General features: G+C 43.4%; 1 protein-coding gene across 1 annotated transcript in view; it reads right to left on the minus strand.

The window, feature by feature from the left end:
* Positions 1-24,993, minus strand: part of LOC137532788 (adhesion G-protein coupled receptor D1-like) — an 853,822-nt gene that overhangs the window by 681,942 nt on the left and 146,887 nt on the right. The window contains exons 7-9 of the mRNA XM_068253730.1: positions 18,976-19,034; positions 17,746-17,901; positions 3,927-3,986 (exon numbers count right to left, since the gene is read on the minus strand). Coding sequence (XP_068109831.1) covers positions 3,927-3,986; positions 17,746-17,901; positions 18,976-19,034 — 275 coding nt within the window. The remainder of the gene's footprint in view (positions 1-3,926; positions 3,987-17,745; positions 17,902-18,975; positions 19,035-24,993) is intronic.

Genomic DNA, 24,993 nt, shown 5'->3' on the forward strand with positions numbered 1-24,993 from the left:
TCTACTACAGCTCAGTGAGTTATTCCAATTTTAACAGATATTTTACTATAGCCTAACCTAACCTCGTTTTCATACAGAGCTCTATCTCTAGGGATTCCTAACCCTTACCATCCCCCTATGCTATTCCTAACCCTAAAAAAACCTTCCAATGCCTACCATTAAAAACCCCCTACTATGCATAATACTAAACCACCCTCTGATGCCTAACACTACCCTCCCCCACCCTCTGATGCCTAACACTAAAACCCACCTCCAATGCTTAACACTAACCCCTCCCCAAGCCTGACGCCTAACACTAAAAAACACCTCCAATGCATAACAATAAACATCCCTCCTATGCCTAATGCTAAAGCCGCTCTTCCGATTCTTAACACTAAAACCCAGCTCCAATTCCTAACACTAAATCCCACCTCCTATGTCTAACACTAAACTGATTAAATGGGCACCTCCTCCAGCACCCAAATTAATGGCATTGCACTGAGGTTACATAAACTCAGTAAACTTCAAGTGCACTGTGTGTGCATGTAGTGTTTGAAGTGTACCTGAGATCTCAGGATAAAAAGTTTTATACTCACACGGGGCTTCCTCCAGCCCCGTGAGCACCGATGCACCCTTCACCATCCTCCGGAGTGCCTCAGTTTGCCCGCAACTTGTCCTGGTAATCTGGCTCATTCGCACCAGTCAGCTCATCTGCACATGCGTGGCCCCTCCGTGCACGCACAGAAGAGCCGACTGGTGCCACTAAGCTAGATTACCACGACTAATTGCAGCCGAACGGAAGCACTTGGGAGAACGGCATGGGACAGATCGTTGCTCATGTGGCTGGAGGAAGCCCCGTGTGATTTTAAAATCTTTTTATCCTGAGAGCTGAGCTTTACTTTAAAGAGTTTAGTCAATACACCCCAACATTGCATGTCACTTCAGATACCTTTCAATCATTCTCTGGCCCTTATTCAATTAACTTTCTCAGAGAAGATTATTTTTCTTCTTCTTTATAACGTAACGTTTCAGGACTTCGCAATTGAAAAAATATATAGGAGGAAAAGTACTGCCCAAATTATTTAGAGAATTTGTGTGCTTGGTGGTGCTTAAAAGGCAGGTGTAAAATATCCCCTAGGCAAAAATTCAGGAGAAAAAGTTAATTGAATAAGGCCTTTGGGCCATACACAATTAAAGGTGATAGAAAGCACAAAACGTGTGAATGTCTCATCACCTCACATCGTTCAGGATTTAGTGGCAAATTCAATTGCCAGCTTCACCTGAGCGATGTTGAAGCATTAAAAGCATTAGCTATTAAGAATCAGCTATTTGCTTGAGCGATGCTCCAGTGTCCCATGCGACGTGGAGCGTGGCATTTGTGCCGTGGAGCAGTCCTTCAGCACCAAGGCACAGCTACCTTACTCCATGAGGAGCACCAGTCGAAGACCCATCCCATTGATCTGCGCCACCCATGGGATATGCAGCCAGAGGACAGTACAAGATTTAAATGAGAAGAAATAAATAACATATGAATTAAATGAGAAGAAGGAAGAAAGACGTAAAAGAAGAAAGAAGGGACAGATGAAAACTGAAGAATAAAGAAGTTTTTTTTTTTTCATCCTATACTAACAAAGCTCCACTTGTCTCTTTCTTACTTTTATAACTCAAATAGGTATAGGGTCAAATTTCACCCTCTGTGCTTAGTTATCTGGAAAGGATAGGACATCCGGGAGTCAGCTTATTAAAGGGGGCTACCAGATTCTGAATAAGCCCCCCAGGATATATGCCCCCAACCTTCCTCCCAGATCCCCGCCCAAGTTGACTCAGCCTCAATCTAGCTTTACCAGTCTGCATGGGTAACAAGGGATTAAAGAAAACTTTGAAAGAGTTAGGCTACATTGGTTTCTGTTTTATTTTTAAATTGTTGTTTGCATGGTCCCCGTTCTTAAACTTACTTTAACCCCTTCTCACCCATGCAGGCTGGTATAGCCAGGATCACGTTTGTGGTATTGTCTCGCATATACTAAAGGATCAAACCCTTTGTCTTTAAGAGTAGTGCAACAGCTGGAAAAGAGGGATGATGCCCTCTATACAGTATTCAATAGAAGAAAGAGCTGGCACATCCAAAGTAAATCTTTATTGGTTCCATGTAAAAGCATAGGGCCAATGTTTCGGAGCCACGTAGGGCCCCTTTATCAAGGCAATGTTTGCTCGGAGGTAAAAATCTGTCTGTTGCTGTGCAGCAATTCCTCTATAGGAAGTGGGAGTAAAGCTCCTGGACACTCACACTCAGTGATGTGTAATCATCTGGGATCAGCATCGCTGCGTGTGAGTGTCCAGAGGAGTTTTAAACAATGAAAATCTTCCACCAGGATTTTCATTGGTTACAAATGAAGACCAAATGGGGACTCCCAGCTGAAGGCTCAAAGATGTTTTACACAAAGAGCGGAGAATGGGATGGCAGAGTGAGACGGGTGGTCCTGGCGCCAACGGCGGGACTGTAATTTAAAAAAAAAAGTTTTACTATTAAATAGGTAGAGAGTCCGAATTGACAATCTTTACCGATTTAAATAAGCAAAGTCAAACTATTTTTTTTAAAAAAAAAAAGCCGAATCCTTACACAGAAATAAAATCTCACATATTTTTTGAGAAGTTATTCCTCAGGCTTGGTGAGAGATCTCAGATCATGATTCAAGTCTAGCTGGACACAACATTCTTTGAATGATTTAGACACTTCATTACTGAAAGCAATTGCATCACATCACACTGAAGCATAGTGTGTGTTTCATGCACAAAGTTCACGATGATAGCACTGATGTTAACCATATGTTTATTATCTGCAATTGAGAAGATCATCAAGGGCAGTTAACTCCTAAGAAGAGAGTTGTGGTATGTGTTCCCCAACCAGTTTTTCAAGTGGAATCAACATTTTAGTTTACGGCAGACGTTTTACCTAGAAGGACTAAGAGTGAGACCTCTGTGACCAACAGGTACTAATATATGTTACTAATATACTGTATGTTGTTTTTTTTCATTTACTTAGACATATATACCATCTACTGCAACAATATTTTTAATATTATAGCAATCAGAAAAACTCTTTGCTTAATCCAGACTTACCTAATGAAATCAATTATTTAGCATTGGCTCTTTTTGGAACCCATGTCCACATTAAAGTCCCTTATAGTTCTTGCCCCTTTCCCAACATGAAGTGCACCAGGCCTGCCCACTCCTCCCATGTGACGCCACACCCCCCTCTAGATTTCTAAACAGGGGGAGGCAGAAGTGCACACAGCCTCCCATTGTCACTGTCATTCCATATATATTAATGTCATCGCATTCTTCTACGCACAGATAAGGCCCATAAACTCTTTAATGTAGAAAGGAGTAAGTCAAGTAAAAGCTTAAAGAGGAACTCCAGTGAAAATAATGTAATAAAAAAGTGCTTAATTTTTACAATAATTATGTATAAATTATTTAGTCAGTGTTTGCCCATTATGAAATCTTTCCTCTCCTTAATTTATTTCTGACATTTAACACACGTTGACATTTTTACCGCTGGCAGGTAATATCAGTGGAAGGAGATGCTGCTTGCTTTTTTTGGCAGTTGGAAACAGCTGTAAACAGCTATTTACCACAATGCAATGAGCTTCACAGAGAGGAAACTGTCAGGACCATGGTACTGACATCACACTGTGGGAGGGGCTTCACCACAATATTAGCCATCCCTTTGAGAAAAGGAAAACACTTCTCATGGGAAAGGGAGTATCAGCCACTGATTGGGATGAAGTTCAATTCTTGGTCACGGTTTCTCTTTAAGTGAAGTAAGTTAAATAAATTATTTTTTGATGTAGCAAAACAATAGTCTGATGTACTTCAAAAAAATGCAAAAAACGAAATAAAAGAAGGCTGCATAAGAAGGTAATAAGACACCTGTGCCTACTTACCGATGGCACATCATTCCAGGTGGGCAGTGAAAGGACCTCTTCAACGGTTTTGAGAAAAGCCTGCAAATAAATGGATTAGCTAATCAGATTATTCGAAGTCATATTTAAGACAAATGTTTCCAGCAAACTATTGCCCAAGCAAAGCTTATGCCTTGCAGGAAATACATGCCTCCTCAGCAGAAAAGTTCTTCTTTTATGCCTACTTAGTTTATAGGTATATTACTTAACAGATTAATTATAATGGAAATATACATGGGAATGATACAGTGTTTCAATTAGGCCATAACATAGGCCAATGAATCTACCATTAGATGTAGTGACATTTTAGTGCAGTTCTGCAGAATCGTTTGTACTCAAAGATTAATCTGTCACAATAGTAAATGCACAATGCTGCAAACTGTAAAAACTATTCCTTAATGTTGCTCAAAGCCTCTCTAGCATTTTAATACCAGGACAAAAAATAGGAGTGTGACTTTCAAAGAAGTTTCTGCCTCATGGGTAGTAAATTGATATTTTAGCTTGTTGCATAAGGCCAGGGACCATGAGGTAAGGTGAAACATTTGCATCAGGTGCAGAGATTACAAGGGCAGCATGTTTGCACTGTGTGTTTACAGCATACAGTCAGAGTAGGAGGAGAAGCAAGAGGAGAGCGAGCGAGGTGAAGAGATCATCATAGGGGAAAAGCAGCTTGTTGTAAGGTGTGAGGAGTCTGAGAGTGAGTGATGAGGGGGAGGCAGGAGAGCAGCAGTGTTCCATTTGACTTGCACAGCAGAAGGGAGGAGGTGACACTGCTGTTCTGACTGAGAAAGAAGGGAGGACGGCCGACTGGCTGAGGGTGAGCAGTTTGTTTCTCACAGACTCGCAGCCTGCCATCCAGTGTGCTATTGTGTTCAATGTGTTAAGCTGCAGCGTGTCATGTCTCAAGTTGTTGAATATGCTCCCTTGCTGACTGAGAACATTAAAGAGAATCTGTACTGTCCGATTTGTACAATAAAAAACATACCAATCGAGTCACTGTGATCTCCTGGGTCCCTCTTTGCCATTTCCGCTGCTCCCCGCTGTGATCCTGGCTTTTAATCGCCAGTTGTAGGCAGTGTTTTCAAACAAAAAACATGGCCGCTAACCAAGTGATGTTTACATGTTACAGTATACTACAAGTTTTTATTACATAGTGCACTCCAGTCAGGGATTCTCAGTTTCTCAGCATGGGAAGCTCCCTTCCCCCTCAGACAAGCTGAAATTGAGAGCAGAAAGCTGTCTGACTAATAAACAAAGCACACACACAGAGCCTGCAGGGGGCGTGGAGAGGACATGCATAACGGCTCCCTATCACAGCAGAGGCAGTGCATTCCTCTCTGGCTCGACAAGGCTTAAAGAGGAACTGTAACGTGAAAACGTCCCCTGGGGGGTACTCACCTCGGGTGGGGGAAGCCTCAGGATCCTAATGAGGCTTCCCACGCTGTCCTCCGTCCCTCGGGGGTCTCGCTGCAGCCCTCCGTACAGCGGTGACGTCATTATTTACCTTCCCGGCTCCAGCGCAGGCGCTCTGACGGCTGTCGGCTCCGAAGTAGGCGGAAATACCCGATCGCCGTCGGGTCCGCTCTACTGCGCAGGCGCAAGTCTCCGGCTGTATTTCCGTCTACTTCGGAGCTGACAGCAGCCACAGCGCCCCCGCTGGAGCCTGCAAAGGTAAATATTGAAGTCACAGTCGGGTCTGTCGCCGGCTGTTCGGAGGGCTGCAGCGAGACCCCCGTGGGACAGAGGTCGGCGTGGGAAGCCTCATTAGGATCCCGAGGCTTCCCCCACCCGAGGTGAGTACCCCCCAGGGGCGTTTTTTTAATGTTACAGAGTCTCTTTAACAAAGAAAAGAAGATTAGATATATTACAGAGACAGTGCAACTAGAAAAGGCTGCAGTAATCCAGACCACATTAGAACAGGTACTGGAACTTATAGGATAGAAGAAATAAGGCTGAACATTTTGTTAGAGAGTATCTTTAAATGAAGCAGTCAGTGTAAATTGCCGGGTGCTGGGCGATCATTCCAAATCAGGAAGTGGAGAGCGCATCCTCATAAATTTGCCTCAGGCAGCAAAAAAGTTTAGAACCGCCCCACATAAGGCCTGCACTTAAAGAAAACCTGAACTGAAAATTAAAAGTCAAAATAAGCATACACAAGTCATACTTACCTTCCATGTAGTCTACTCCTCAGTGTCTTTCTCCTGTCCCGCGTCCTGTTTGTTCACTGTGATCAAGGGAATTTTCCGTCCTCCATTTTGAAAATGACCGTTACCCATAACAGCTTTCTGGTCAGCACACAGTTAAACTGTAACATTGCCCACTTGAGCCATAGGGAAACATGGACATTTACCTGGCACATCAGTTCTCCTCTCAGCTGTAACTGACAGCAACTGATATTTTACTGACAGCAACTGATATATTTCAGATCTGAAAAAATATTGTCAGAACTGGAAAGGATTATTGTCAGAAGAAAATGGTGAGCTTCTGAGAGGAACTGATGGCAAGGTAACTATGTAATGTTCATTTGAAGTTACCTCATGTGTTTATTTTAAATATTTTTACTCAGTACAGGTTCTCTTTAAGGAGTGGTTTATATATGGTATAGCATACTATATTATAGTAGTGATATCCACTATGCATGGTGGCATTATAGATAGCACTGTCACCATTCAGCACTAGGCACCCTGGTTTCCTTCAACATCCCAAAAACATTCAAGTAAGCTAATTGACTCTAATCTAAAAAGTGGCTTTAGATCATGATAGGCACACAAAACTCTGACTATGGTAGGTTTAGGCTGTGAGCCCCTCACAGTCTCACAGATAGTGACAAGCTCTGTGGAATATGTCAGGAATCTATAAATGCATAATAATAATAATAATAATAATAATAATAATAATAATAATAATAATAATAATAATAATAATTATTATTATTATTATTATTATTATTATTATTATTATTATTATTATTATTATATTTGTCAGAGCAGTATTGTAGTTGGGAGTAAATTAACTGCAGATGACTTACAAAAAATTCCTAGGCCTAAAAATCATCAAATTCAAATGTTAAAGAGGAACGGTAGAGAAAATAACATATTGAATAAAATTGCTTATTTTTTTTACAATATTCAGTCAGTGATAGCTCTTTGTAAAAGCTTTCCTTACCCTTTCCTCACCCTGATTTACATTCTGAAAATTTTTACTGGTGGAGGCATCTTTAGTCCTGTCAGATGCATCGCTGTGGAATGTTTGTATGCTTAATGTTCTGAAGCCAGCACAAATAATGAATGGTCTCCCAGAATGGTCTTGGAGTAGAATCCTGCATATTTATATAGCCTAGGCTAAGCATCATTGGAAGGGTGGGGCTACATACCAGGGTTGCCAAGCGTCCGTCAAAAGACGGACTGTCCGTACAAAATCACTTGAAATACAGCTGTCCGTACTGCCCGTATTTCGTGGGCAGTTGTCCGTCCAAATATGCATTAATTCTGCAAATGTATTCTGTGCATGCGTCTTGCGCTATGCACGCTCTATTTTCTCCCTTCGTCAATCCCCCTCAGCCTCCCCTCTCCTCCCCGGGTGTCCCTTCCAATCAGAGACCGTCTTTTTTGCACCGGCGCCACTCGCTGCCCAATAAGAGATGCAGGCAGCCAGCCCTGAGCCCAGCGAGTCACGAGGAGGAGGACAGCGAGTGTCACGGGCTGGTCGGAGCTGAGGTCGCAGCGCCAGTGCGACACAGGCAGCAGCCGAGCCAGCAAGCAGCCTGAGCCTTGGCTGAGTCTACAGACAGATCGGAGCCCAGCAGCAGCCACCGCCTGCCAGGAGCGACCAGGGCAGGAAGACAAAAAGCCAACCCAGCACACCCACTGTGAGTCTCTGTGAGAGAGAGAGAGGCACGAGTGGGGGAGACTTGGAGGAGAGGAGCTGTGCTGTCTGTCACTGGAGGGGGAGGAGGGCAGAGCACGAGAGCAGCAGAGGAGCCGTGTACACACTCAGTGACCGACAGCCTGCCCTGCATGACATTACTACAGCGTGAGACGAGTGAGTCTGGCTGCAATGCAGAAGGTGGGGGGCTGGGGCTTCTGGCAGCAAGGAGACCTCCTTAGATTGAGCACACAGGCAGGGAAGAGAGCCTCCGGATCTGCAGATATTCCGGTGACCTGGGGTCAGGGTAATGATCATCAATCAGCTTTATTTCCTGCCAGTTGTCTTTCTTGACATTTTAGAGGCAAATACTTATTAATGGGAACCTGCGATGGTGTTAATCTGTATATTTATACTTACCTGGGGTTTTGTCCAGCCTCATAAGGTGTGTGCTCCCTCACTGGCCACTCAGTTTGTTTGCTACAGCTCTCGGTAATGTGACATGCTCCTGTACCCAGGAGTGTGCTGCGCCTTTGCAGTACTACTGCGCAGGCACAAAATGCTTACAGTTGCGGTAGCGTGACAAGAGGTGCATGCATGGCAGAGCTGCGCATGCACAGAACAGCGTGGCCAGCCAGATTACTGGGAGCTATAGCGAACAGAGCTGCCAGAGAGGATGATGAGGGAGCCCATACACCTCATGAGGCTGGAGGAAGCCCCAGTTAAGTATAATTACAAAGATTTAACACCATCTCGGGTTCCCTTTAAGCCTCTGGAAACATGGGCCAGCAAGTCCTCTTAGAGCATGCTGAGACTTAGCAGTACCCAAGAGTATAGTTAATTATAACCTTATGAGCTGCAACTCCTCAGCATGATCTGGCAGGGCATACTGAGCATTATGGTTCAACAGACTGTAAATACAGGAATCAGTATTACATTTAAAAAAAAAAAAAAGAAATAAATAAGCATACCAATAAGTCTCCCCTACTGAATCATAAGCATGTTGGCTGTGGGATAGTGACATTACTCTGTAAAGTACTGTGTGGAAGATGTCAGGGCTATATACTGTATACTATAATACATAATTATAATATGGTAGGACATTAGACTATGACTATGGCGGGATTAGATAGTGATCTCCTCTGAGGACAGTCAGTGACATGACTATGTACTCTGTAATGTGCTGCAGGAGATGTCAGTGCTATATAAATACATAATTATAATATGGTGGGACATTAGACTATGACTATGGTAGAATTAGATTGTGAGCTGCTCTAAGGACAGTCAGTGACATGACTATGTACTCCGTACAGCGCTGCAGAAGATGTCAATGCTATATACAGGGCTGTAGAGTTAGTACAAAAATCATCTAGCTCCGACTGCCTTAGTTTATGAAACTACCAACCTCCAAGTACCCAAAAATTGCTCTAACTCCGACTCCACAGCCCTGGCTATATAAATACTAAAAATAATAATAATGCCCAGAGCTTAGCACCACCCACATCTCTACTAAAAAAGTCCGCTTTTGACTCCGCCCCTAACTTCTCCCCCTGTCCGTCCAACATTTTAGGTGTCCTGCTTTTTTGGGCCTTTTGTCCGTAAAAAATTAGAAATTAGGTTGGCAACCCTGCTACATACCAATATACAGAAATACTGTACATGGATTTAGGAAGTGTTTCTGATGCTGAAACCAGGGTAATTAACATAAAAGTGAGTTTCCTGAATTAGTTACTACACTACTGTTTGTTAACACGGTGCTTCTTTAAAGTGGTCTGAAACTCTGACATAACATTCAATAAAAATGTGTTTTCCTACTTTTATTACTCCTACAGTTATCATATTTGCTGTTGTGCACAAGTAATATGTCTGTCTACAAATTACAAGTTTCCAAAGTGTAGTTTTTCTTGCCCTGAAAACTGCCATTGCATTTATTCCAGATGCTTTTTATTATATATTAAAATCTTCTAGTGAGCTGTTCTGAACTGTGTGTATGCCTGAGGCACAGAGAGTTTCTCAGAGAGTGTTTTCAGTTGTTTACACACAAATGTAACAACATTGGAATGTAAACAAACATACTGTTATCTCCAGTTTGGATGAGGATTTGAAGCTGAATAGCCTTTCCATAGCTACATTTTTTTTCTGGGATAGTGGCTTTAAAGCTGTAAGGAATCTTTTAGAGCAAAGTAGAAATGCTGACGTTCAGACCACTTTAATAGAAGAAACATGCCTGTTGTAATGATCTGCTCTGCTGTCTGCACAGGCAGACAGCTTTTTGACCATTTTGTAGGCCTGAGTGCTGCAGGTCCCTGGAAAAGAGACCTGTCTTCGATCTGCAAGCTGCAGAGTTGCTGTTTTGGTGAGGAATTTGCATCCACTTGTCATGCAAATTGCTTAGCTGCTTCCTTTGATAGCTTGCAGTATAAATACCATTTCCTCCCAGAATTCCCTGCTGGTCATGATGGTTTGTTCCTGCTAACTTACCTGGAGTCTCAGCCCTTTGCTTACAGTTTGCTAATATATATTGCTATCTTAGAGTAGTTCCTTGGGAGTGCCCTAGCATTCCTGTTAGCATAGTCAGGTTGTTTGTTACCTGTATTGCTTTGTACTGTCTATCTGTTGCGATTGTCTTGTCGCCAGCGGCGGTCGACAGGAAATCGTTCTGTCTGTTGGGATCACATTCGCCCTAGTGGTAGAGGCGGTGGTTCCTTCTGTACTTTGTCTGGGAGTGTAGCCAGAGCAGCGGTTGCTACTGGTTGCTCCATCTGTCTGTCTGTTTGGATCGCATTTGCCCTAGTGGTAGAGGTAGTGGTTCCTTCTGTATTCTGCCTTAGGAGTGTAGCCAGGGCAGCGGTTGCTACTGGTTGCTCCATCTGTCTGTCTGTTTGGATCGCATTCGCCCTAGCAGTAGAGGTGGTGGTTCCTTCTGTATTCTGCCTTTGGAGTGTAGCCAGAGCAGCGGTTGCTACTGGCTGCTCCATCTGTCTGTCTGGAACGAATGCTTGCTGTCGTCTTGGTGAGGTAACCGTTAAGCAAGCGTTCGCGTTCTCTTTTGCTTTCGTGCTTCTTTGGTTAGTCAGGGTTGGTACGCTTTGTTGCTATTGCGCTTCTCATGTGGCGACCGTGCCGCGCACGCGCTTTGTCGCTATTGCGCTTAACGTATGGTGACCGCGTGTAGTTAGTTCTGTCTTCTCCTGTGTGTTGGATTACAGTTTGTTATCAGTTCTGTCTTTATTCTGTTCCTTTGCTCTGTATTACTCAGTCTGTTGTCGCTATTAGAAATCGCCATTCTTGTGATTGCGTTCCCACTTGGTTTTGGCTGTTGTGTGTTCACCGTCACCGGGTGGTGACTAGATTCGTGGACACACATACATTTTGTCTCTGTGCTCACTCTCTCTCTCCAAGGGCTATCTTGCCCTATATTGCTTCACCTCGCACAATTCCCATCTGGCATCTGTGGCAGTGCAGAGGGTTTATTCCTCTGCACTCCACAGCTCCATCTGCCAGTGGGAATTTTCCTCTACAGGTGCATTGCACCATAGCTGGGTTCTGTTATTTTAAACGCTTGTGGAGGATTTCCGCAGTGTCAGCGCGCATCTTGTGCGCTGACCACGGAAATAATTCCCCAATCGTTACAGTATGACCAGCCAAACCGAAATTCCCAGTGTAGAGGGAATTTCCGATTTGTACGATTTTTCTCTGGTTTCATTACCCCAAGCAAAAGCATATGTGGATCCTATGATAGGCAGAATTATACAGTATATTAAAGCAGTAAGAAAATCTATGCATGTTCCTGATCCCAACCCGTATGAGTGTTTCCTTGATAGAGGGTTGTTTGAGCCTCCATTCGCTTCGTGGGAGATTGGGGCTTTGCTTGAGGAGTTCGAGTTTGATTGGAAGGCGTTTTGCGATTTTTACATTGCAGAAAGCGAAGAGATTCTTAATGCTTGTATCGATTCTTTGTATACTTTGATTGAATCTGATGAGTGTGACGAGTGTGTTGTGGATCTGGTGATTTATTTGTGGCAGACGATTTTGGATGAATTGCACACACAGCAACCAATTGACTCCAATAACGAGACACCGTTATTGGTTGATTGTTCCTGCCTTTCTGGGGTAAAGCAAGTGAGTTCAGACACTGTGAGGTCTGAAATGAATGAAACTATGATGTCCACTCACACTGACATTTGTGAGTCCCTTTCTTGCTCTGAAGAAAGTACTTTACTCTCCACCCTGTACTCTGGATGAATCAATTTTGCCTTGCATAAAATCTCCTGCAGTAAACCTAGAGGCTCGTTTAGGTATTGCAACTACTCTCACCTGTCCTTCTGCCAGTTTGGAATTGCAGTCTAGTTTGACTGCTCTGCAGGATTCTGCGTGCAGTGAGATTACAGTCAGGGAATCAGTGTTTGTTCCTGTAGATATTCCTGTGTATCCTGTTCTTGATGATGAAATTCAGTCTCAGCATATTGTAGAACCATCCCTGGGACATTTGCCCAGTCCGCAAGATGTATTTGATGTTTTGCCCTGTAACATGGATAGTTCAGAATCCTTAATGACTTTGTCAGAGAACTTGGGAAATGATGCTCCTTAGGTTTTGTTTGATGTTCTGGAGGTCTCCAAGTTCCTCCCAAAGGGTGCAGAACTTTTAGGAGATGCCTCCTGCCCCCAGGTCCTTCTGAGGTATTTCCCACTTCAGTAGGTATTGCTATTATGCTGACTACCTGTGCAGCTCTTGTAGAGCTTCAGTCATGCGTAATCAATGATGAGTTTTTGTTAGACACAATTACATTCGCAGAGACTTCTGAGTCTAAGTCCAAGTCTTCTTTTGAAAGACCAGTGTGACGGACTCTGAGGTTTGCAGTTCCTCGACGTGTCTTGAGGTTTCTCTTGTGCTAGTGTACCCAGATGCGCTCTGTGAGCCAGAATGCCCATGTGTGTCTCGGTTACCAGCATGCTCAGATGCTTCCTCGGTGGAGACATGTTCTGATATTACCTGCCTGCCTGCATGCCCAGGAGTGGTCCCTGAAAGCCCTGATCTTGATGGTTGTCCTGGTAATCCTGAATCCGGAATTGTCATGGGTTCCATAGGGGTTCTTGATAGTTCTCCATGTGAGCCTAATGAGCATTCTGGCCTCTTGGGATCTCTGCGGAGCTTCACAGTGTTCTGAGAGATTCTGGGAGTAATTTTTTTTGGTACCCTGGATGGGATCAACAGTGGCTTCTGTGTTGATAGGGACATTTTGAATAGGTATTGTGAGGTTTGGTATTTTTGGACGGTCCCTGGAAGGTGGTGGGTATTGCTTGGAGAGTTTTGATGGGTTCTTCTCTGGCACTCACAGTTCTGATGGGTGTTACGCTAAGGCTTGTAGTACTGATGGGCATGTTTCGGTGGCTTCTGCTTCCGATGAGTTCGGTTTCGGGAGGATTGACTCTGGAATTGGGCCTTGTCGGGCTGACCGGACCTTCATGAGTGTTCAGTCAGATTTGTTTTTTGGAAATATCAGTTTTGAGAGACGTCTGGAAGCCGTCCCTAGAGGTACTGTAATGATCTGCTCTGCTGTCTGCACAGGCAGACAGCTTTTTGACCATTTTGTAGGCCTGAGTGCTGCAGGTCCCTGGAAAAGAGACCTGTCTTTGATCTGCAAGCTGCAGAGTTGTTGTTTTGGTGAGGAATTTGCATCCACTTGTCATGCAAATTGCTTAGCTGCTTCCTTTGATGGCTTGCAGTATAAATACCATTTCCTCCCAGAATTCCCTGCTGGTCATGATGGTTTATTCCTGCTAACTTACCTGGAGTCTCAGCCCTTTGTTTACTGTTTGCTAATATTGCTATCTTAGAGTAGTTCCTTGGGAGTGCCCTAGCATTCCTGTTAGCATAGTCAGGTTGTTTGTTACCTGTATTGCTTTGTACTGCCTATCTGTTGCGATTGTCTTGTCGCCAGCGGCGGTCGACATGAAATCATTCTGTCTGTTGGGATCGCATTCACCCTAGCAGTAGAGGCGGTGGTTCCTTCTGTACTCTGTCTGGGAGTGTAGCCAGAGCAGCGGTTGCTACTGGTTGCTCTATCTGTCTGTCTGTTTGGATCGCATTCGCCCTAGCGGTAGAGGCGGTGGTTCCTTCTATATTCTGCCTTAGGAGTGTAGCCAGGGCAGTGGTTGCTACTGGTTGCTCCATCTGTCTGTCTGTTTGGATCACATTCGCCCTAGCAGTAGAGGCGGTGGTTTCTTCTGTATTCTGCCTTAGGAGTGTAGCCAGAGCAGCGGTTGCTACTGGCTGCTCCATCTATCTGTCTGTCTGGAACGAATGCTTGCTGTCGTCTCGATGAGGTAACCGTTTAGCAAGCGTTCGCGTTCTCTTTTGTTTTCGTGCTTCTTTGGTTAGTCAGGGTTGGTACGCTTTGTCGCTATTGCGCTTCTCGTGTGGCGACCGTGCTGCGCACGCACTTTGTCACTATTGCGCTTAACGTATGGTGACCGCGTGTAGTTAGTTCTGTCTGCTCCTATGTGTTGGATTACAGTTAGTTATCAGTTCTGTCTTTATTCTCTTCCTTTGCTCTGTATTACCCATTCTTGCGATTGCGTTCCCACTTGATTTTCGCTGTTGTGTGTTCACCATCGCCGGGTGGCGACAAGATTGGTGGACACAAATACATTCTGTCTCTGTGCTCACTCTCTCTCTCCAAGGGCTATCTTGCCCTATATTGCTTCACCTCGTACAATTCCCATCTTGCATCTGTGGCAGTGCAGAGGGTTTATGCCGCTGCACTCCACAGCTCCATCTGCCGGTGGGAATTTTCCTCTACAGGTGCATTGCACCATAGCTGGGTTCTGTTATTTTATACACTTGTGGAGGATTTCCGCAGTGTCAGCGCGCATCTTGAGCGCTGACCACGGAAATAATTCTCCAATCGTTACACCTGTATTACAGTACTATCTACCAATGAACAATGTACTGGTAATAGCTATGACAACTCGTCAACTTTACGGACAGTATGAGGGAGAGGAGAAAAGCTAAGGTAGGCCATACACATAGGTCTGGTTTGAACAGTTGGAATATGGAATAAATACAGTGGGTTTAGACATGAACCATTTTTTCAAATGGGGACAAACGCATACTACAAAAACTTTTTTTCCAACTGAATAATACAATATGCCATAATAAAATGCAAACCCTCTGTTCATATTTAGTAATAACCAGTAATAACTGGTCGTCCGATAGCCAGGGCTGTTTTGGGCTTTTTTGAAGAAAAAGTTAAACTTATTCTGTAGTGCGCTAGATATACTTATGAAGCAGTGCTTTCGGATTTATATTAATATGTACTTTTTTGTATTATTAGATATTTTCCTAACAGCCACCGGGGTGTGTCAATTTGTCTAAATTGCTCCCAAATGTACTCTCAGTACGCATATAAATACACATATGAATGAATGGAATGCATTGTGTATAAGACTGTACATACAATTTATTATTTGAAAAATCTACAGCTGTTCTTCTTCATTTAATTTAACAAGCAGAAATAGCCCTGGAAACTGTCAGAAATTCTCCTAGAGTGCATGTAAACCTGGAAGGGAATAGTGATCAAAAGCCGATATACCTGCGGCGTAACAGCAAGACTACTTACGTAGAAAGTCTTATCTTTCCCACTCACCGGCTTATATGATAATGTAAAGAGCAAACTACTGTAAGGCATAGCTATCTTTCAGAAATGTTCCATAAGTCATCTGAATCCACTAAAAAAAGAAAAACCTACTTGGAAAGACAAAGTGCATTTTGCAATGTGGTCTTGACATTTGCACTTCTTTACTTAATAAGCCTATTTTTGACAACCCAATCTAATCCATCGCAGCAGCCTCTTCAGCCTGGGATCAGACAGAGACACAGCTAGCATCTCACCAATGTAGGCAAGGTAATAAAAATAAACACATTTTATTTTAAAAGTGATGTCTCTATTGAACCATTCTGTGTCTCATTCTGTATTTGTTTTATTATAGTAGTTATGCTTGACATATTGAGGGTGATGAGAATCAAAGAGAAGACACTTGGGAAAACTGATTTGTGGATAGAATAGAAAATGTGAGAACAGGCAAATTTGGAGGGTGGTCCAGACACAGGCAAACACTGCTGAGAACATGGAATCAAGGGAAGCAGCCAAAAAATATAATAATATAACTATACATAATAAAACAAAGTGCAAGTCACTTACCTTCTAGCAACAACAAGAGCATATGAAAATAAAGAATCTATTGAGCACAAAATCAAAGCATTTCAAGGGCTGCAGTTCTCTTATTCAGGTCAAAGTATGTTTGTCACTAGTAGGGACCATGTGAGCACCTCACATTCTCCTTAAAGTGAGATTATACTCCCAAAACCAACATTTTAGTAACCAGGGCCGGATTTAGGCCAAGGCTACCTAGGCCATGGCCTAGGGCACCACAGGAAGAAGGGCACCAAAGCAGCAGGCTAAATTGGTGCATGATTTGCAAGCTTGCAAATGCTCCAATGCAGGGAGATCAGGTACTCTGCTACTAGCCGCCTGTGCAGCAGCCATCTTGCTCTCTGTACTCTCTGTTTGCATTGTGGCTAGTGGCTATGGACTTGGGCAGCATTGGAGATGGAAAGGAAGAGAAAGCTTCAGCACTGGAAGGGAGAAATGAGTGACACAGATCAGATGGCTGCTGTGGTGTGAAGGCGAGCTGGCTACCTGTACTGAATGAAGGGGGGGGGGGAGGAAGGAAGGAGTAAGGGAGTCAACTGGCTAGTGGCTACTTATACTGGAGGGAAAGGTGGAGGAGTCATCTGGCTACCTATACTGGAGGTGGGGTCATCTGGCTGCCTATACTAGAGGGAAGGGGTCATCTTGCTACTTATACTGAAGGGGGCAGCTGTGACAGTGGCCTAGGGCGGTAAAGAGTACAAATCCGGCCCTGTTAGTAACTACTCTTAGGTACACAAAAGAACATTTGAAAGCATTCCTATGCATTCCCTGTGTGTAAAAACGTGTATTTTTATTGCATAGTGCAGTACAGGTTTGCTTACACTCTGTTTAATCGGCAAATGTAATAATTGTCAGTAAGAATCTCTCTGCCTGAGTCTTCACTCTGCCCTTTTCTTTTTCTGCTGAAGTGACTCAGCTGTTGCCAGGGTAATGTGTCTGTTCAGCAGAGGGAGGAAGCAGAATCAAGACACAGGCTGAGAGTGTCTCCTGGCCGGCAAAGAATACATTTGCCGATCAGCCAGAGATAAGCATGCCTGTATTGCTCTCTGAAGTGAAAGTGAACAATTTAATTTTGGGAGTATAATCTCACCTTAATGGGCAACAGCACTGTGACCTGATGAATTGTGCTTAAAACACATTGTTTTAATATTCCACGACTGCTTTCCTTCCTAGGAGATGAAGGACATAAACTTTCACTGTGTTTTATTAAATTATATTTTTATTAACATAGGTCCCTTCATTCCTGAAGTGTAGTAACTATGATTTTCATCTCAATAGCTCAACCATAATGCTACATCTACTGTATAGGTAAGCGCAGCCCAAAGTCTTCCTATTTTGTAGTGCCTGTTAAAAGCACATAGTGAGTAAGTGTAAACTGCCTACACCTCATACACAGGTTAGGGTGCCAAGGATGCCGAGTGGATGGTGGGACTCTCACAGTAGAATGAAAGCAAGTCGTAAGATCTATACATTCCCATGCAGAAGATTTTTTTTTCATATGCAGATTAATATCTTCAATGTAACATTTCCGGTCCATGGAGGGCCCTTTTTATCATGCATGCTGTACTTCATCATAACCTGGACCCTGCATGATCTCAACACGTCATTCTGGAGTTATTAGGTTAGCATAGGATGCAGTAAAGATTTAACCAAAGGAGTGTGCAGATCCTACTTACACGACACACACACACTTCTATTCTTGCTCAGGTGAGTGATGTTACCTGAGTTAGGTTGCCCGCTGTATCCTTCGTCAGAGACATGTTGGGAGGGATCTGTGACACAAGGTCCAAGTAACCTAGGACAGGTTGTGCATGGGACATCTTCAAAGCATCTTGGGTCAAGTTAATCATAATGGGATAATAAATATCCGTGGAAGCCTAGAAACAGATAGCACAACAATGACACAAATCACAGTTCTTTAAAACAAACCTGCCTCTTTATTCGCCAAATAAAGAATGTTTTTCACTAAATGGAGCGTTATAGTTGTGCTCAGCAGCAAGTACCTGGGCATTTATAAATAAGCAATCTGTCATTATTTTAATTCTTGAAACTATTTTAAAGTGCATCTACTGGTTACTGTGTTAGTCAAACTTAAAAATCAAATGGGCAAAGTGGCTAAAATCTACTAGTCTTTAAAATAAGTCCTACAGTCCTTCCCATCAGTATTTTCAACAGCTGATTACATGTCTCGGCTCAGAGCTGCAGCAGTCATTAAAGTGTACCTGAGATGGCGGGGGAGGGGAATTATACATACCATGGTCTGCATCAGCCGCCTCCAGGCTGATCGCACCCTCACCGTCCTCCTCTGCCTCCTGGATATTCTGAAATTTACACCAGAAAAATCTTCCCATTGGGGTCAGTCGGCGCAGGCGCAGTCCCTTGTTGTGCTCCTGCCTGTGTAAAATGCTCCTAGCCACAGGAATGTGACAGGGGAGCGCTGCCGGGCTGCACATGCGCTGTATGCCGCGGACCGGAGGATATTCCAGGGCCAATTTCAGAAGATCCAGGAGGCAGAGGAGGATAGGGAGAGAGCGATTGGCCTGGAGCGGGCTGGAGGAAGCCCAAGGTATGTATAATTACCCCCCCCCCCCCCCCCACACACACACACACACACACAATCTCAGGTTCACTTTAAGTCTTCCTGTGCTGCCAGGCTTGCTTTGAATGAATCCATACTTTCTTTCAGCACTCATCTTGCACATATTGCTAAATATTACGATGATCAAGCTGCTAATTTTATACTTAGTAGACAGAAAAATGTAAGTGGGGTTTGTTTTGAAAAATAATCATAAATATTTTATGATACACTGAAAACAACACTGCTAACAATTAACTTCTGTTGTATACTGACAGAAAATATTAACTGGAAACCTAAAACATGTTTTTGTAAATTCAGCCTTTCTACTGTTTACATTCTGAGCAAAACATCACCCTTCTCACTTTAGCCTTACCGGAGGATGAGGAGTACCAGGAGCGCTGGACACTGTTACACTGACAAAGCTTTCTTCACCTGTAAAGAAATATGATCTAATTTGTACAATGTGATCAAATATATTATTACTGTAAGAAATACAATACAAACAAAGAATGTCATGCAAAACATGCAATTGAATTTTAGACCACAGCAGTTGTAAGAGCCTCTATATACCCAGGGAGTGCTGGACTGTGCATTTTTAAGAACTACATTCATCTCCCAGGATGTGGAGGAGTATAAGGGGAAGAGAAACACAAAGTTCCTTTTTAAGAAACTTTTCAGGGGAGAGGTACAGTAAAGAGCACCATTTGCCCACATTTAGAAGGACATTAAAGCAAGGGGTGCCAGGAAGGATTAGATAGACTTTTATTGGGATTTGCACTAGCCTGAAAAGAAAGGGGTTTTTCTTTCCATGCACAATACAGCAGGAAGGGTAGGTGATGGAGGCTTTTCATATCATATATACAGCTCTGAACAACTAACTAGAATCCTTGACCCAAACATCTGCTCCATTTTTGCACCAATTATCCAAGTGGTGGTTTTGATAAACGTGCAACTTTGGCTCTCAAAGGTACCCATTGTGACAGGAATATCTGCAGAGTGAATAAATCAGATTTATCTTGAGAACAATCCTCCTTGAAAGCTGAACAAATGATCAGATGAAATATGTTTATCCAACCTTCATCTAGGCCATACTGTCAAACGCCAGTCCTTGAGGGCAATATCCATGCTAGTGTTTAGGATAGACTGAGAAATGGAGAAATGTGTTGTACTTGATGAACCACAGCCTTCCTGACTTCGTTTCATCAATTAATTTGAGCTGTGCCAAAAATGCATGAGTACCTCGGTCCTGGAAGACTGGAGTTGACATCCTTTATCTAGACCTTTGGTTAATTCACTTTTTCTACTAGGAGATATTTTTCCACTTTTCTTTAAAATAACTGAGCACTTAAAACACAAAACTTAGGAGAAAAAATTAATTGAATGGAGGGTTTAGTGTCTAAAAGTGCAATTTTTTGTGAACAATTTATTTTTGTTCAGATCGGAAGAAAAGATTGTATTTAAAGCACACCTGAATTGAAGTGTAAGGAACAGGGCACCTTATTCTGACTGCTGCCAGAAAAGTCAATCTTAATGGCTGGTTCACACGGACGTTTGGCGGGTGTTTATGAGAACTCGTCGTTAAACGTTTCCATTCAAGTGAATGGGAGAGTTTGTACAGGGCTTTTATCGGCATTTGCAAAAATGCGGCGTTCCGATCCCGATTTTCCCCGTTGTTTGAGGCAACCCTACATGGTCAATTAACCGCCATGTCTAGTGTCCTCCGACTGAGCTGACTGCGACAGGGAAGCCACTGAAAGCCACCAAAAACCCGACCACCACACCGCTGAGACGCCGCCGAACAAGACGCTGCCGGAAGACGGGCTGATGTCAGTGTGAACATCCTTAATTTATCTATCCAACATCTCCCACTATATCTGATATCCATGATGAACTCTCATTTCTCATGCACTTGGACAGACTAGACTTATGGCCCATACTCACGGGCTACAATTGTCGCCGCAACACGCGGCGCGCGTGTGTTGCGGCGACAGGTCGCCCATGAGTATGAGGCGCAACACGGGCGCGCACCCCGAACCGTCGCTCGTCGCTGCTGTGTCCAGGCGATTGACGCGGTCAACTCCGCCGCAACTGTCGCTAATCCGCGTGAGTATGCGGACTAGCGACAGCAACCAGCAGGGAATACCCTGAACTTCCGGCAGGGGGAGGAACATCAGCGACAGCTTCCTTTGCGTCAGTTGCCAGGTCCCTCCGCCGTGTGTATGCGGAGGGACCTGGCGACGATTTGTCGCCGGCCTGTCGCGCACACGCTCCCATGTGCTAGCAACAGGCCAGAAATGTTGCCCGTGAGTATGGGCCATTAGACTTAGTGTGGAAAAGGGGACTAAGAGACTCTTTCAGAAATAGAGATCCTACGTTCTGTCCTCAGTCCCCCAGGACAGCCGGAGAGGCTTTATGAAGCCCTTCAAATTCTGTACTTGGTATGTTTATCAGCAGTTGAAAGGCACATTTAGATGCCTGGAGATTTGAGAAACTCATGCTTCTTGTAGACGATGTCCTTTTTGAGAGAAAGCAAAAGGTGGTGGCTTTTGGAGGGAGAGGGAGTTTAGGATTGTTTTAATAGACACTGTATAGTTTTGTCACTTGTTCCTGGAAATCTGCCTTTTCCTGGTTATGTGAGCATGGCAAACAAGTTATGTCTGTTGTTGTTCTCAAAAATGGAAAAAGCTACGTAACTAAAATATATATATATATAAAAAAAAGAAAAAAGCACACCTGAGATGAGAGGAATATGCCATATGTATTTCCTATTAAACAATGCACATTGCCTGGCTGTCCTACTGATCCTCTCCCTCTAGTACTTTTAGCCGTAGCCCCTAAATAAGCTTGCAGATTAGATATTTCTGATGGAGTATGACCGGATTAGCTGCCATGCCGATAGACCAGTTCTTTAAGGGTCAATCCACACTTATCAGGTTGCAGATCGGAATGCGTTTTAAATGGATCAGTTTTTCTAAAAACTGATCCATTTTTCAAAATGTTGTGCTTTTGCAGCATACATTTCTAGTCCTTTTAAACATATGTCAAAAACGTGTCCTTCCTACCTGTGTGTTTCTATTGGATAAAGAGGTCCCCAAGGATGACACTGAGGGGAGGAGTAGGCAATCTGCTTTGGCATCTGTGTAGAGGGAGATCCGTATTTGTGTTGCCTTTCTTTGCCTTCGCGATTATCCGGGTTCCGCTATTTTTAACATTGTTATCCGTGGTTCCGTTTTTGTCCAGGGCAAAAAAACAGAGCCACAGATATGGTTTTGAGACAAGTGTGTACCGACCCTAAAGGACAACTGACGTGAGAAGAATATGGAAGCTAACATATTTATTTCCCTTTAAACAATACCAGTTTCCTGGCAGCCCTTCTGATCTATTTGGCTGCAGTAGTGTTTGAATAACACCAGAAACAAGCATGCAGCTAAACTTGTCAGATCTGACAATAACTTCAGAAACACCTGATCTGCTGCATGCTTGTTCATGGTCTATGGCTGAAAGTATTAGAGGCAGCAGGATAGCCAGGCAACTGGTATTGCTTAAAAGGAAATAAATATGGCAGCTTTCATATAACTCTCACTTCAGTTGTCCTTAGGAAATGATCGATAATGTAATCGATCAGGTTCGATTAGGTTCACCAGCATTTCTGTTTCTATGCAATATGATCTGAATAATCTGATTGATAATATGAGCGTTCACTAAAAATTGTACCGTTAATGGGTACCTTAAAGAGAAACTCTGACCAAGAATTGAACTTTATCCCAATCAGTAGCTGATACCCCCTTTTACATGAGAAATCTATTCCTTTTCACAAACAGACCATCAGGAGGCGCTGTATGGCTGATATTGTGGTGAAACCCCTCCCACAAGAAACTCTGAGTACGTACTCTTGGCAGTTTCCTGTCTGTGAACCTTGCTGCATTGTGGGAAATAGCTGCTTACAGCTGTTTCCAACTGCCAAAAAAGCATGCAGCAGCTACATCACCTGCCAACAGTAAAAATGTCCCCATGTAATAAATGTCAGAATGTAAATCAGGGATTTAAAAGATTTTACAATGAGCAAGCACTGACTAAATCAGTTATACATAATTATTGTGAAAATGAAGCACTTTTTTTATTACATTATTTTCACTGGAGTTCCTGTTTAAAGCCATCTTCACCTTCAGCCTATCTTCAATGAATACAAAAAGAATTACTTTTTTTCTTAGTGAAGCAAAAGAAAAAAATAGTCAATACTATTTGTAAAAGAAATGATCTCCAGCACATGCTCTTCAGCCGGGAGAGGGTTAATATTTGCACAGAAAGCAGTGATTCCTGTGCATGCTTAATAAGTGCCAGCAGGAGAGCAGTGCGGAAATTCCTGAATCCTGCGCTGGCTGAACAGTTATCCAGCTGCAGAGACACATCTGCATAAGTACAACAGCCTAGATGCAACTTTCATCAAAGGGGAACATATCCTACATTTAAAGCAGTCGTTTTTTCCTTTTCTTTTCCTTGCTCAACATCTACATGGATAAACCTACAAAGCCCAGTCTAGGGGTCATTGTTCAGAAATACATTTAAGTAAAATTGTTTGGAAGGTAAACAACATCCTTCAGTGTATATTACATAAGTTATTACCATGCTTTTATATCTAATACATATTATGAAGATCATCAAATATTCAACAATCTAGGCCAAATAATTCCTTCAGTGTTCTCCTGCAAGGCTGCAACAACAATCTAAGTAGCCCTCAGTAATGCTGGCATGTTGCCCCCTGCAAATCAAACTCCACCCACCATACCACCCTACCCCCACCCGTACCTATATACATCTTATTCCCCCTGGTGCCCTCCCCCAACCTTACAGAGGAGTGCAGCATTGCAGAGTAGTATTTACCTGCTCCAGCACTCCATTAGGTCTCTATTCTTCCTGGCAGCCGCACAGTATCACGTGACATGCATCAAGAGTCAAAGGTATGCAGCACAGAGCGTGAGAACCGCCCCAGCGCTGGAACAGGTAAATATTACACTGCTCAGCTGCACTACCCTGAGGGCGGGGAGAAGGAGGCGGCCTTCATAGCCCCTGAGCACCCCCACGGTTGCAGTGGTTGTGGGCATTTTACTTATTTTCTATAAGGTTACATATTCTAAGGAAATCTCCTCAAAGGTAGAGGGTACATTCGGGCCATGAAATCTCAGTTTTATCAGCACCAATACTGTTCTGTACCAAGCGTTCACAGAAAGTGACAAAAAAAAGCAGTCAGGCTGCATTAGTGATGCGTTGACAGTTAACCCTCACCCCTATTTAAAGGACCACTATTAAAAAAAATATATTATGTCAAATACATATCTATAAGAAGTACATTTCTTACAGAGTAAAATGCAACATAAATGACTTTTCTCCTATGTCACTGTCACTTATAACATGCAGAAAAAAAATTACAGATCTGGGAGTTTTTGGACTAGTCCATCTCCCCACATGGGATTATCAGTACATTATGTCCTTTACTCTTTAGATAAGCTTTCTACAGAAAGCAATGCGCTGTGCCATTAGCCCAGCGGTGGCATGACCCCGGTGAGTTCTCATGAACTTACATCCAGCTTGGGAAGGGTTAAGAGTTAGGGGAGGGGAGAGCTAGTGAGCAGACAGGGCTGGGATTGGTTGGGAGCTAGCTGCAAATACAGCCCCTTCAGCTTATGATCCACTTCCCGAGATAACATTATCTTTTGTTTACATTCCTCTTTTGTAACATTCTTAGCTGTGCTGCAGGGCCAGCGCTTCCATACAGGGAACAGGGGCAACTGCCCCAGGGCCCCTGCAGTCCTAGGGGCCCAGAATCACCCCCTTTACCTCATATGGCTGCCGGCCAGATGCTCCCACACGTTTACCCCTCCACTGCGGTTGCCAACCAGAAAGTTCCCCTACTCGCTTCTCCCTCCCCACTTGCTCCCCTCCTCCCCCGCAGCGTAAAAAATAAAAACATATAAATAAAAAACAGAACAAAACCTCCAAGATCTTCCAACTGTCAATTCTAATTAGGATTTGACCAAGTTATATCCCTCCATTGGGGGGCAGTGCAACCGTGCTGGCGCATATGGAGAAAAATTGGTTTAAGGCACTGTTTATATACAATCACTTTATTAAATTGGAAAAATTGGTGAGATAAAGGTAATTTCTATGCAGGCAAAGCGCTTTGAGTCCTATGGGAGAAAAGCGCTATAGAAATGTTATTGTATTGTATTGTATTGTATTGTATATCTATCCTGTAAGATTCCTTTGCTCTCCTCAAGGAAAAGATTAACTGTCTGCATGAGCAAGTTGTAGCAAAACACTGTTTCCAGAGATCACAGGCACAGTACATATCCACAAACAGAGCATGAGCCGGTTGATAAAGCACACTTGTTCC

Source organism: Hyperolius riggenbachi, chromosome 1 (assembly GCF_040937935.1).
Source record: "Hyperolius riggenbachi isolate aHypRig1 chromosome 1, aHypRig1.pri, whole genome shotgun sequence".
NCBI lineage: Eukaryota > Metazoa > Chordata > Amphibia > Anura > Hyperoliidae > Hyperolius > Hyperolius riggenbachi.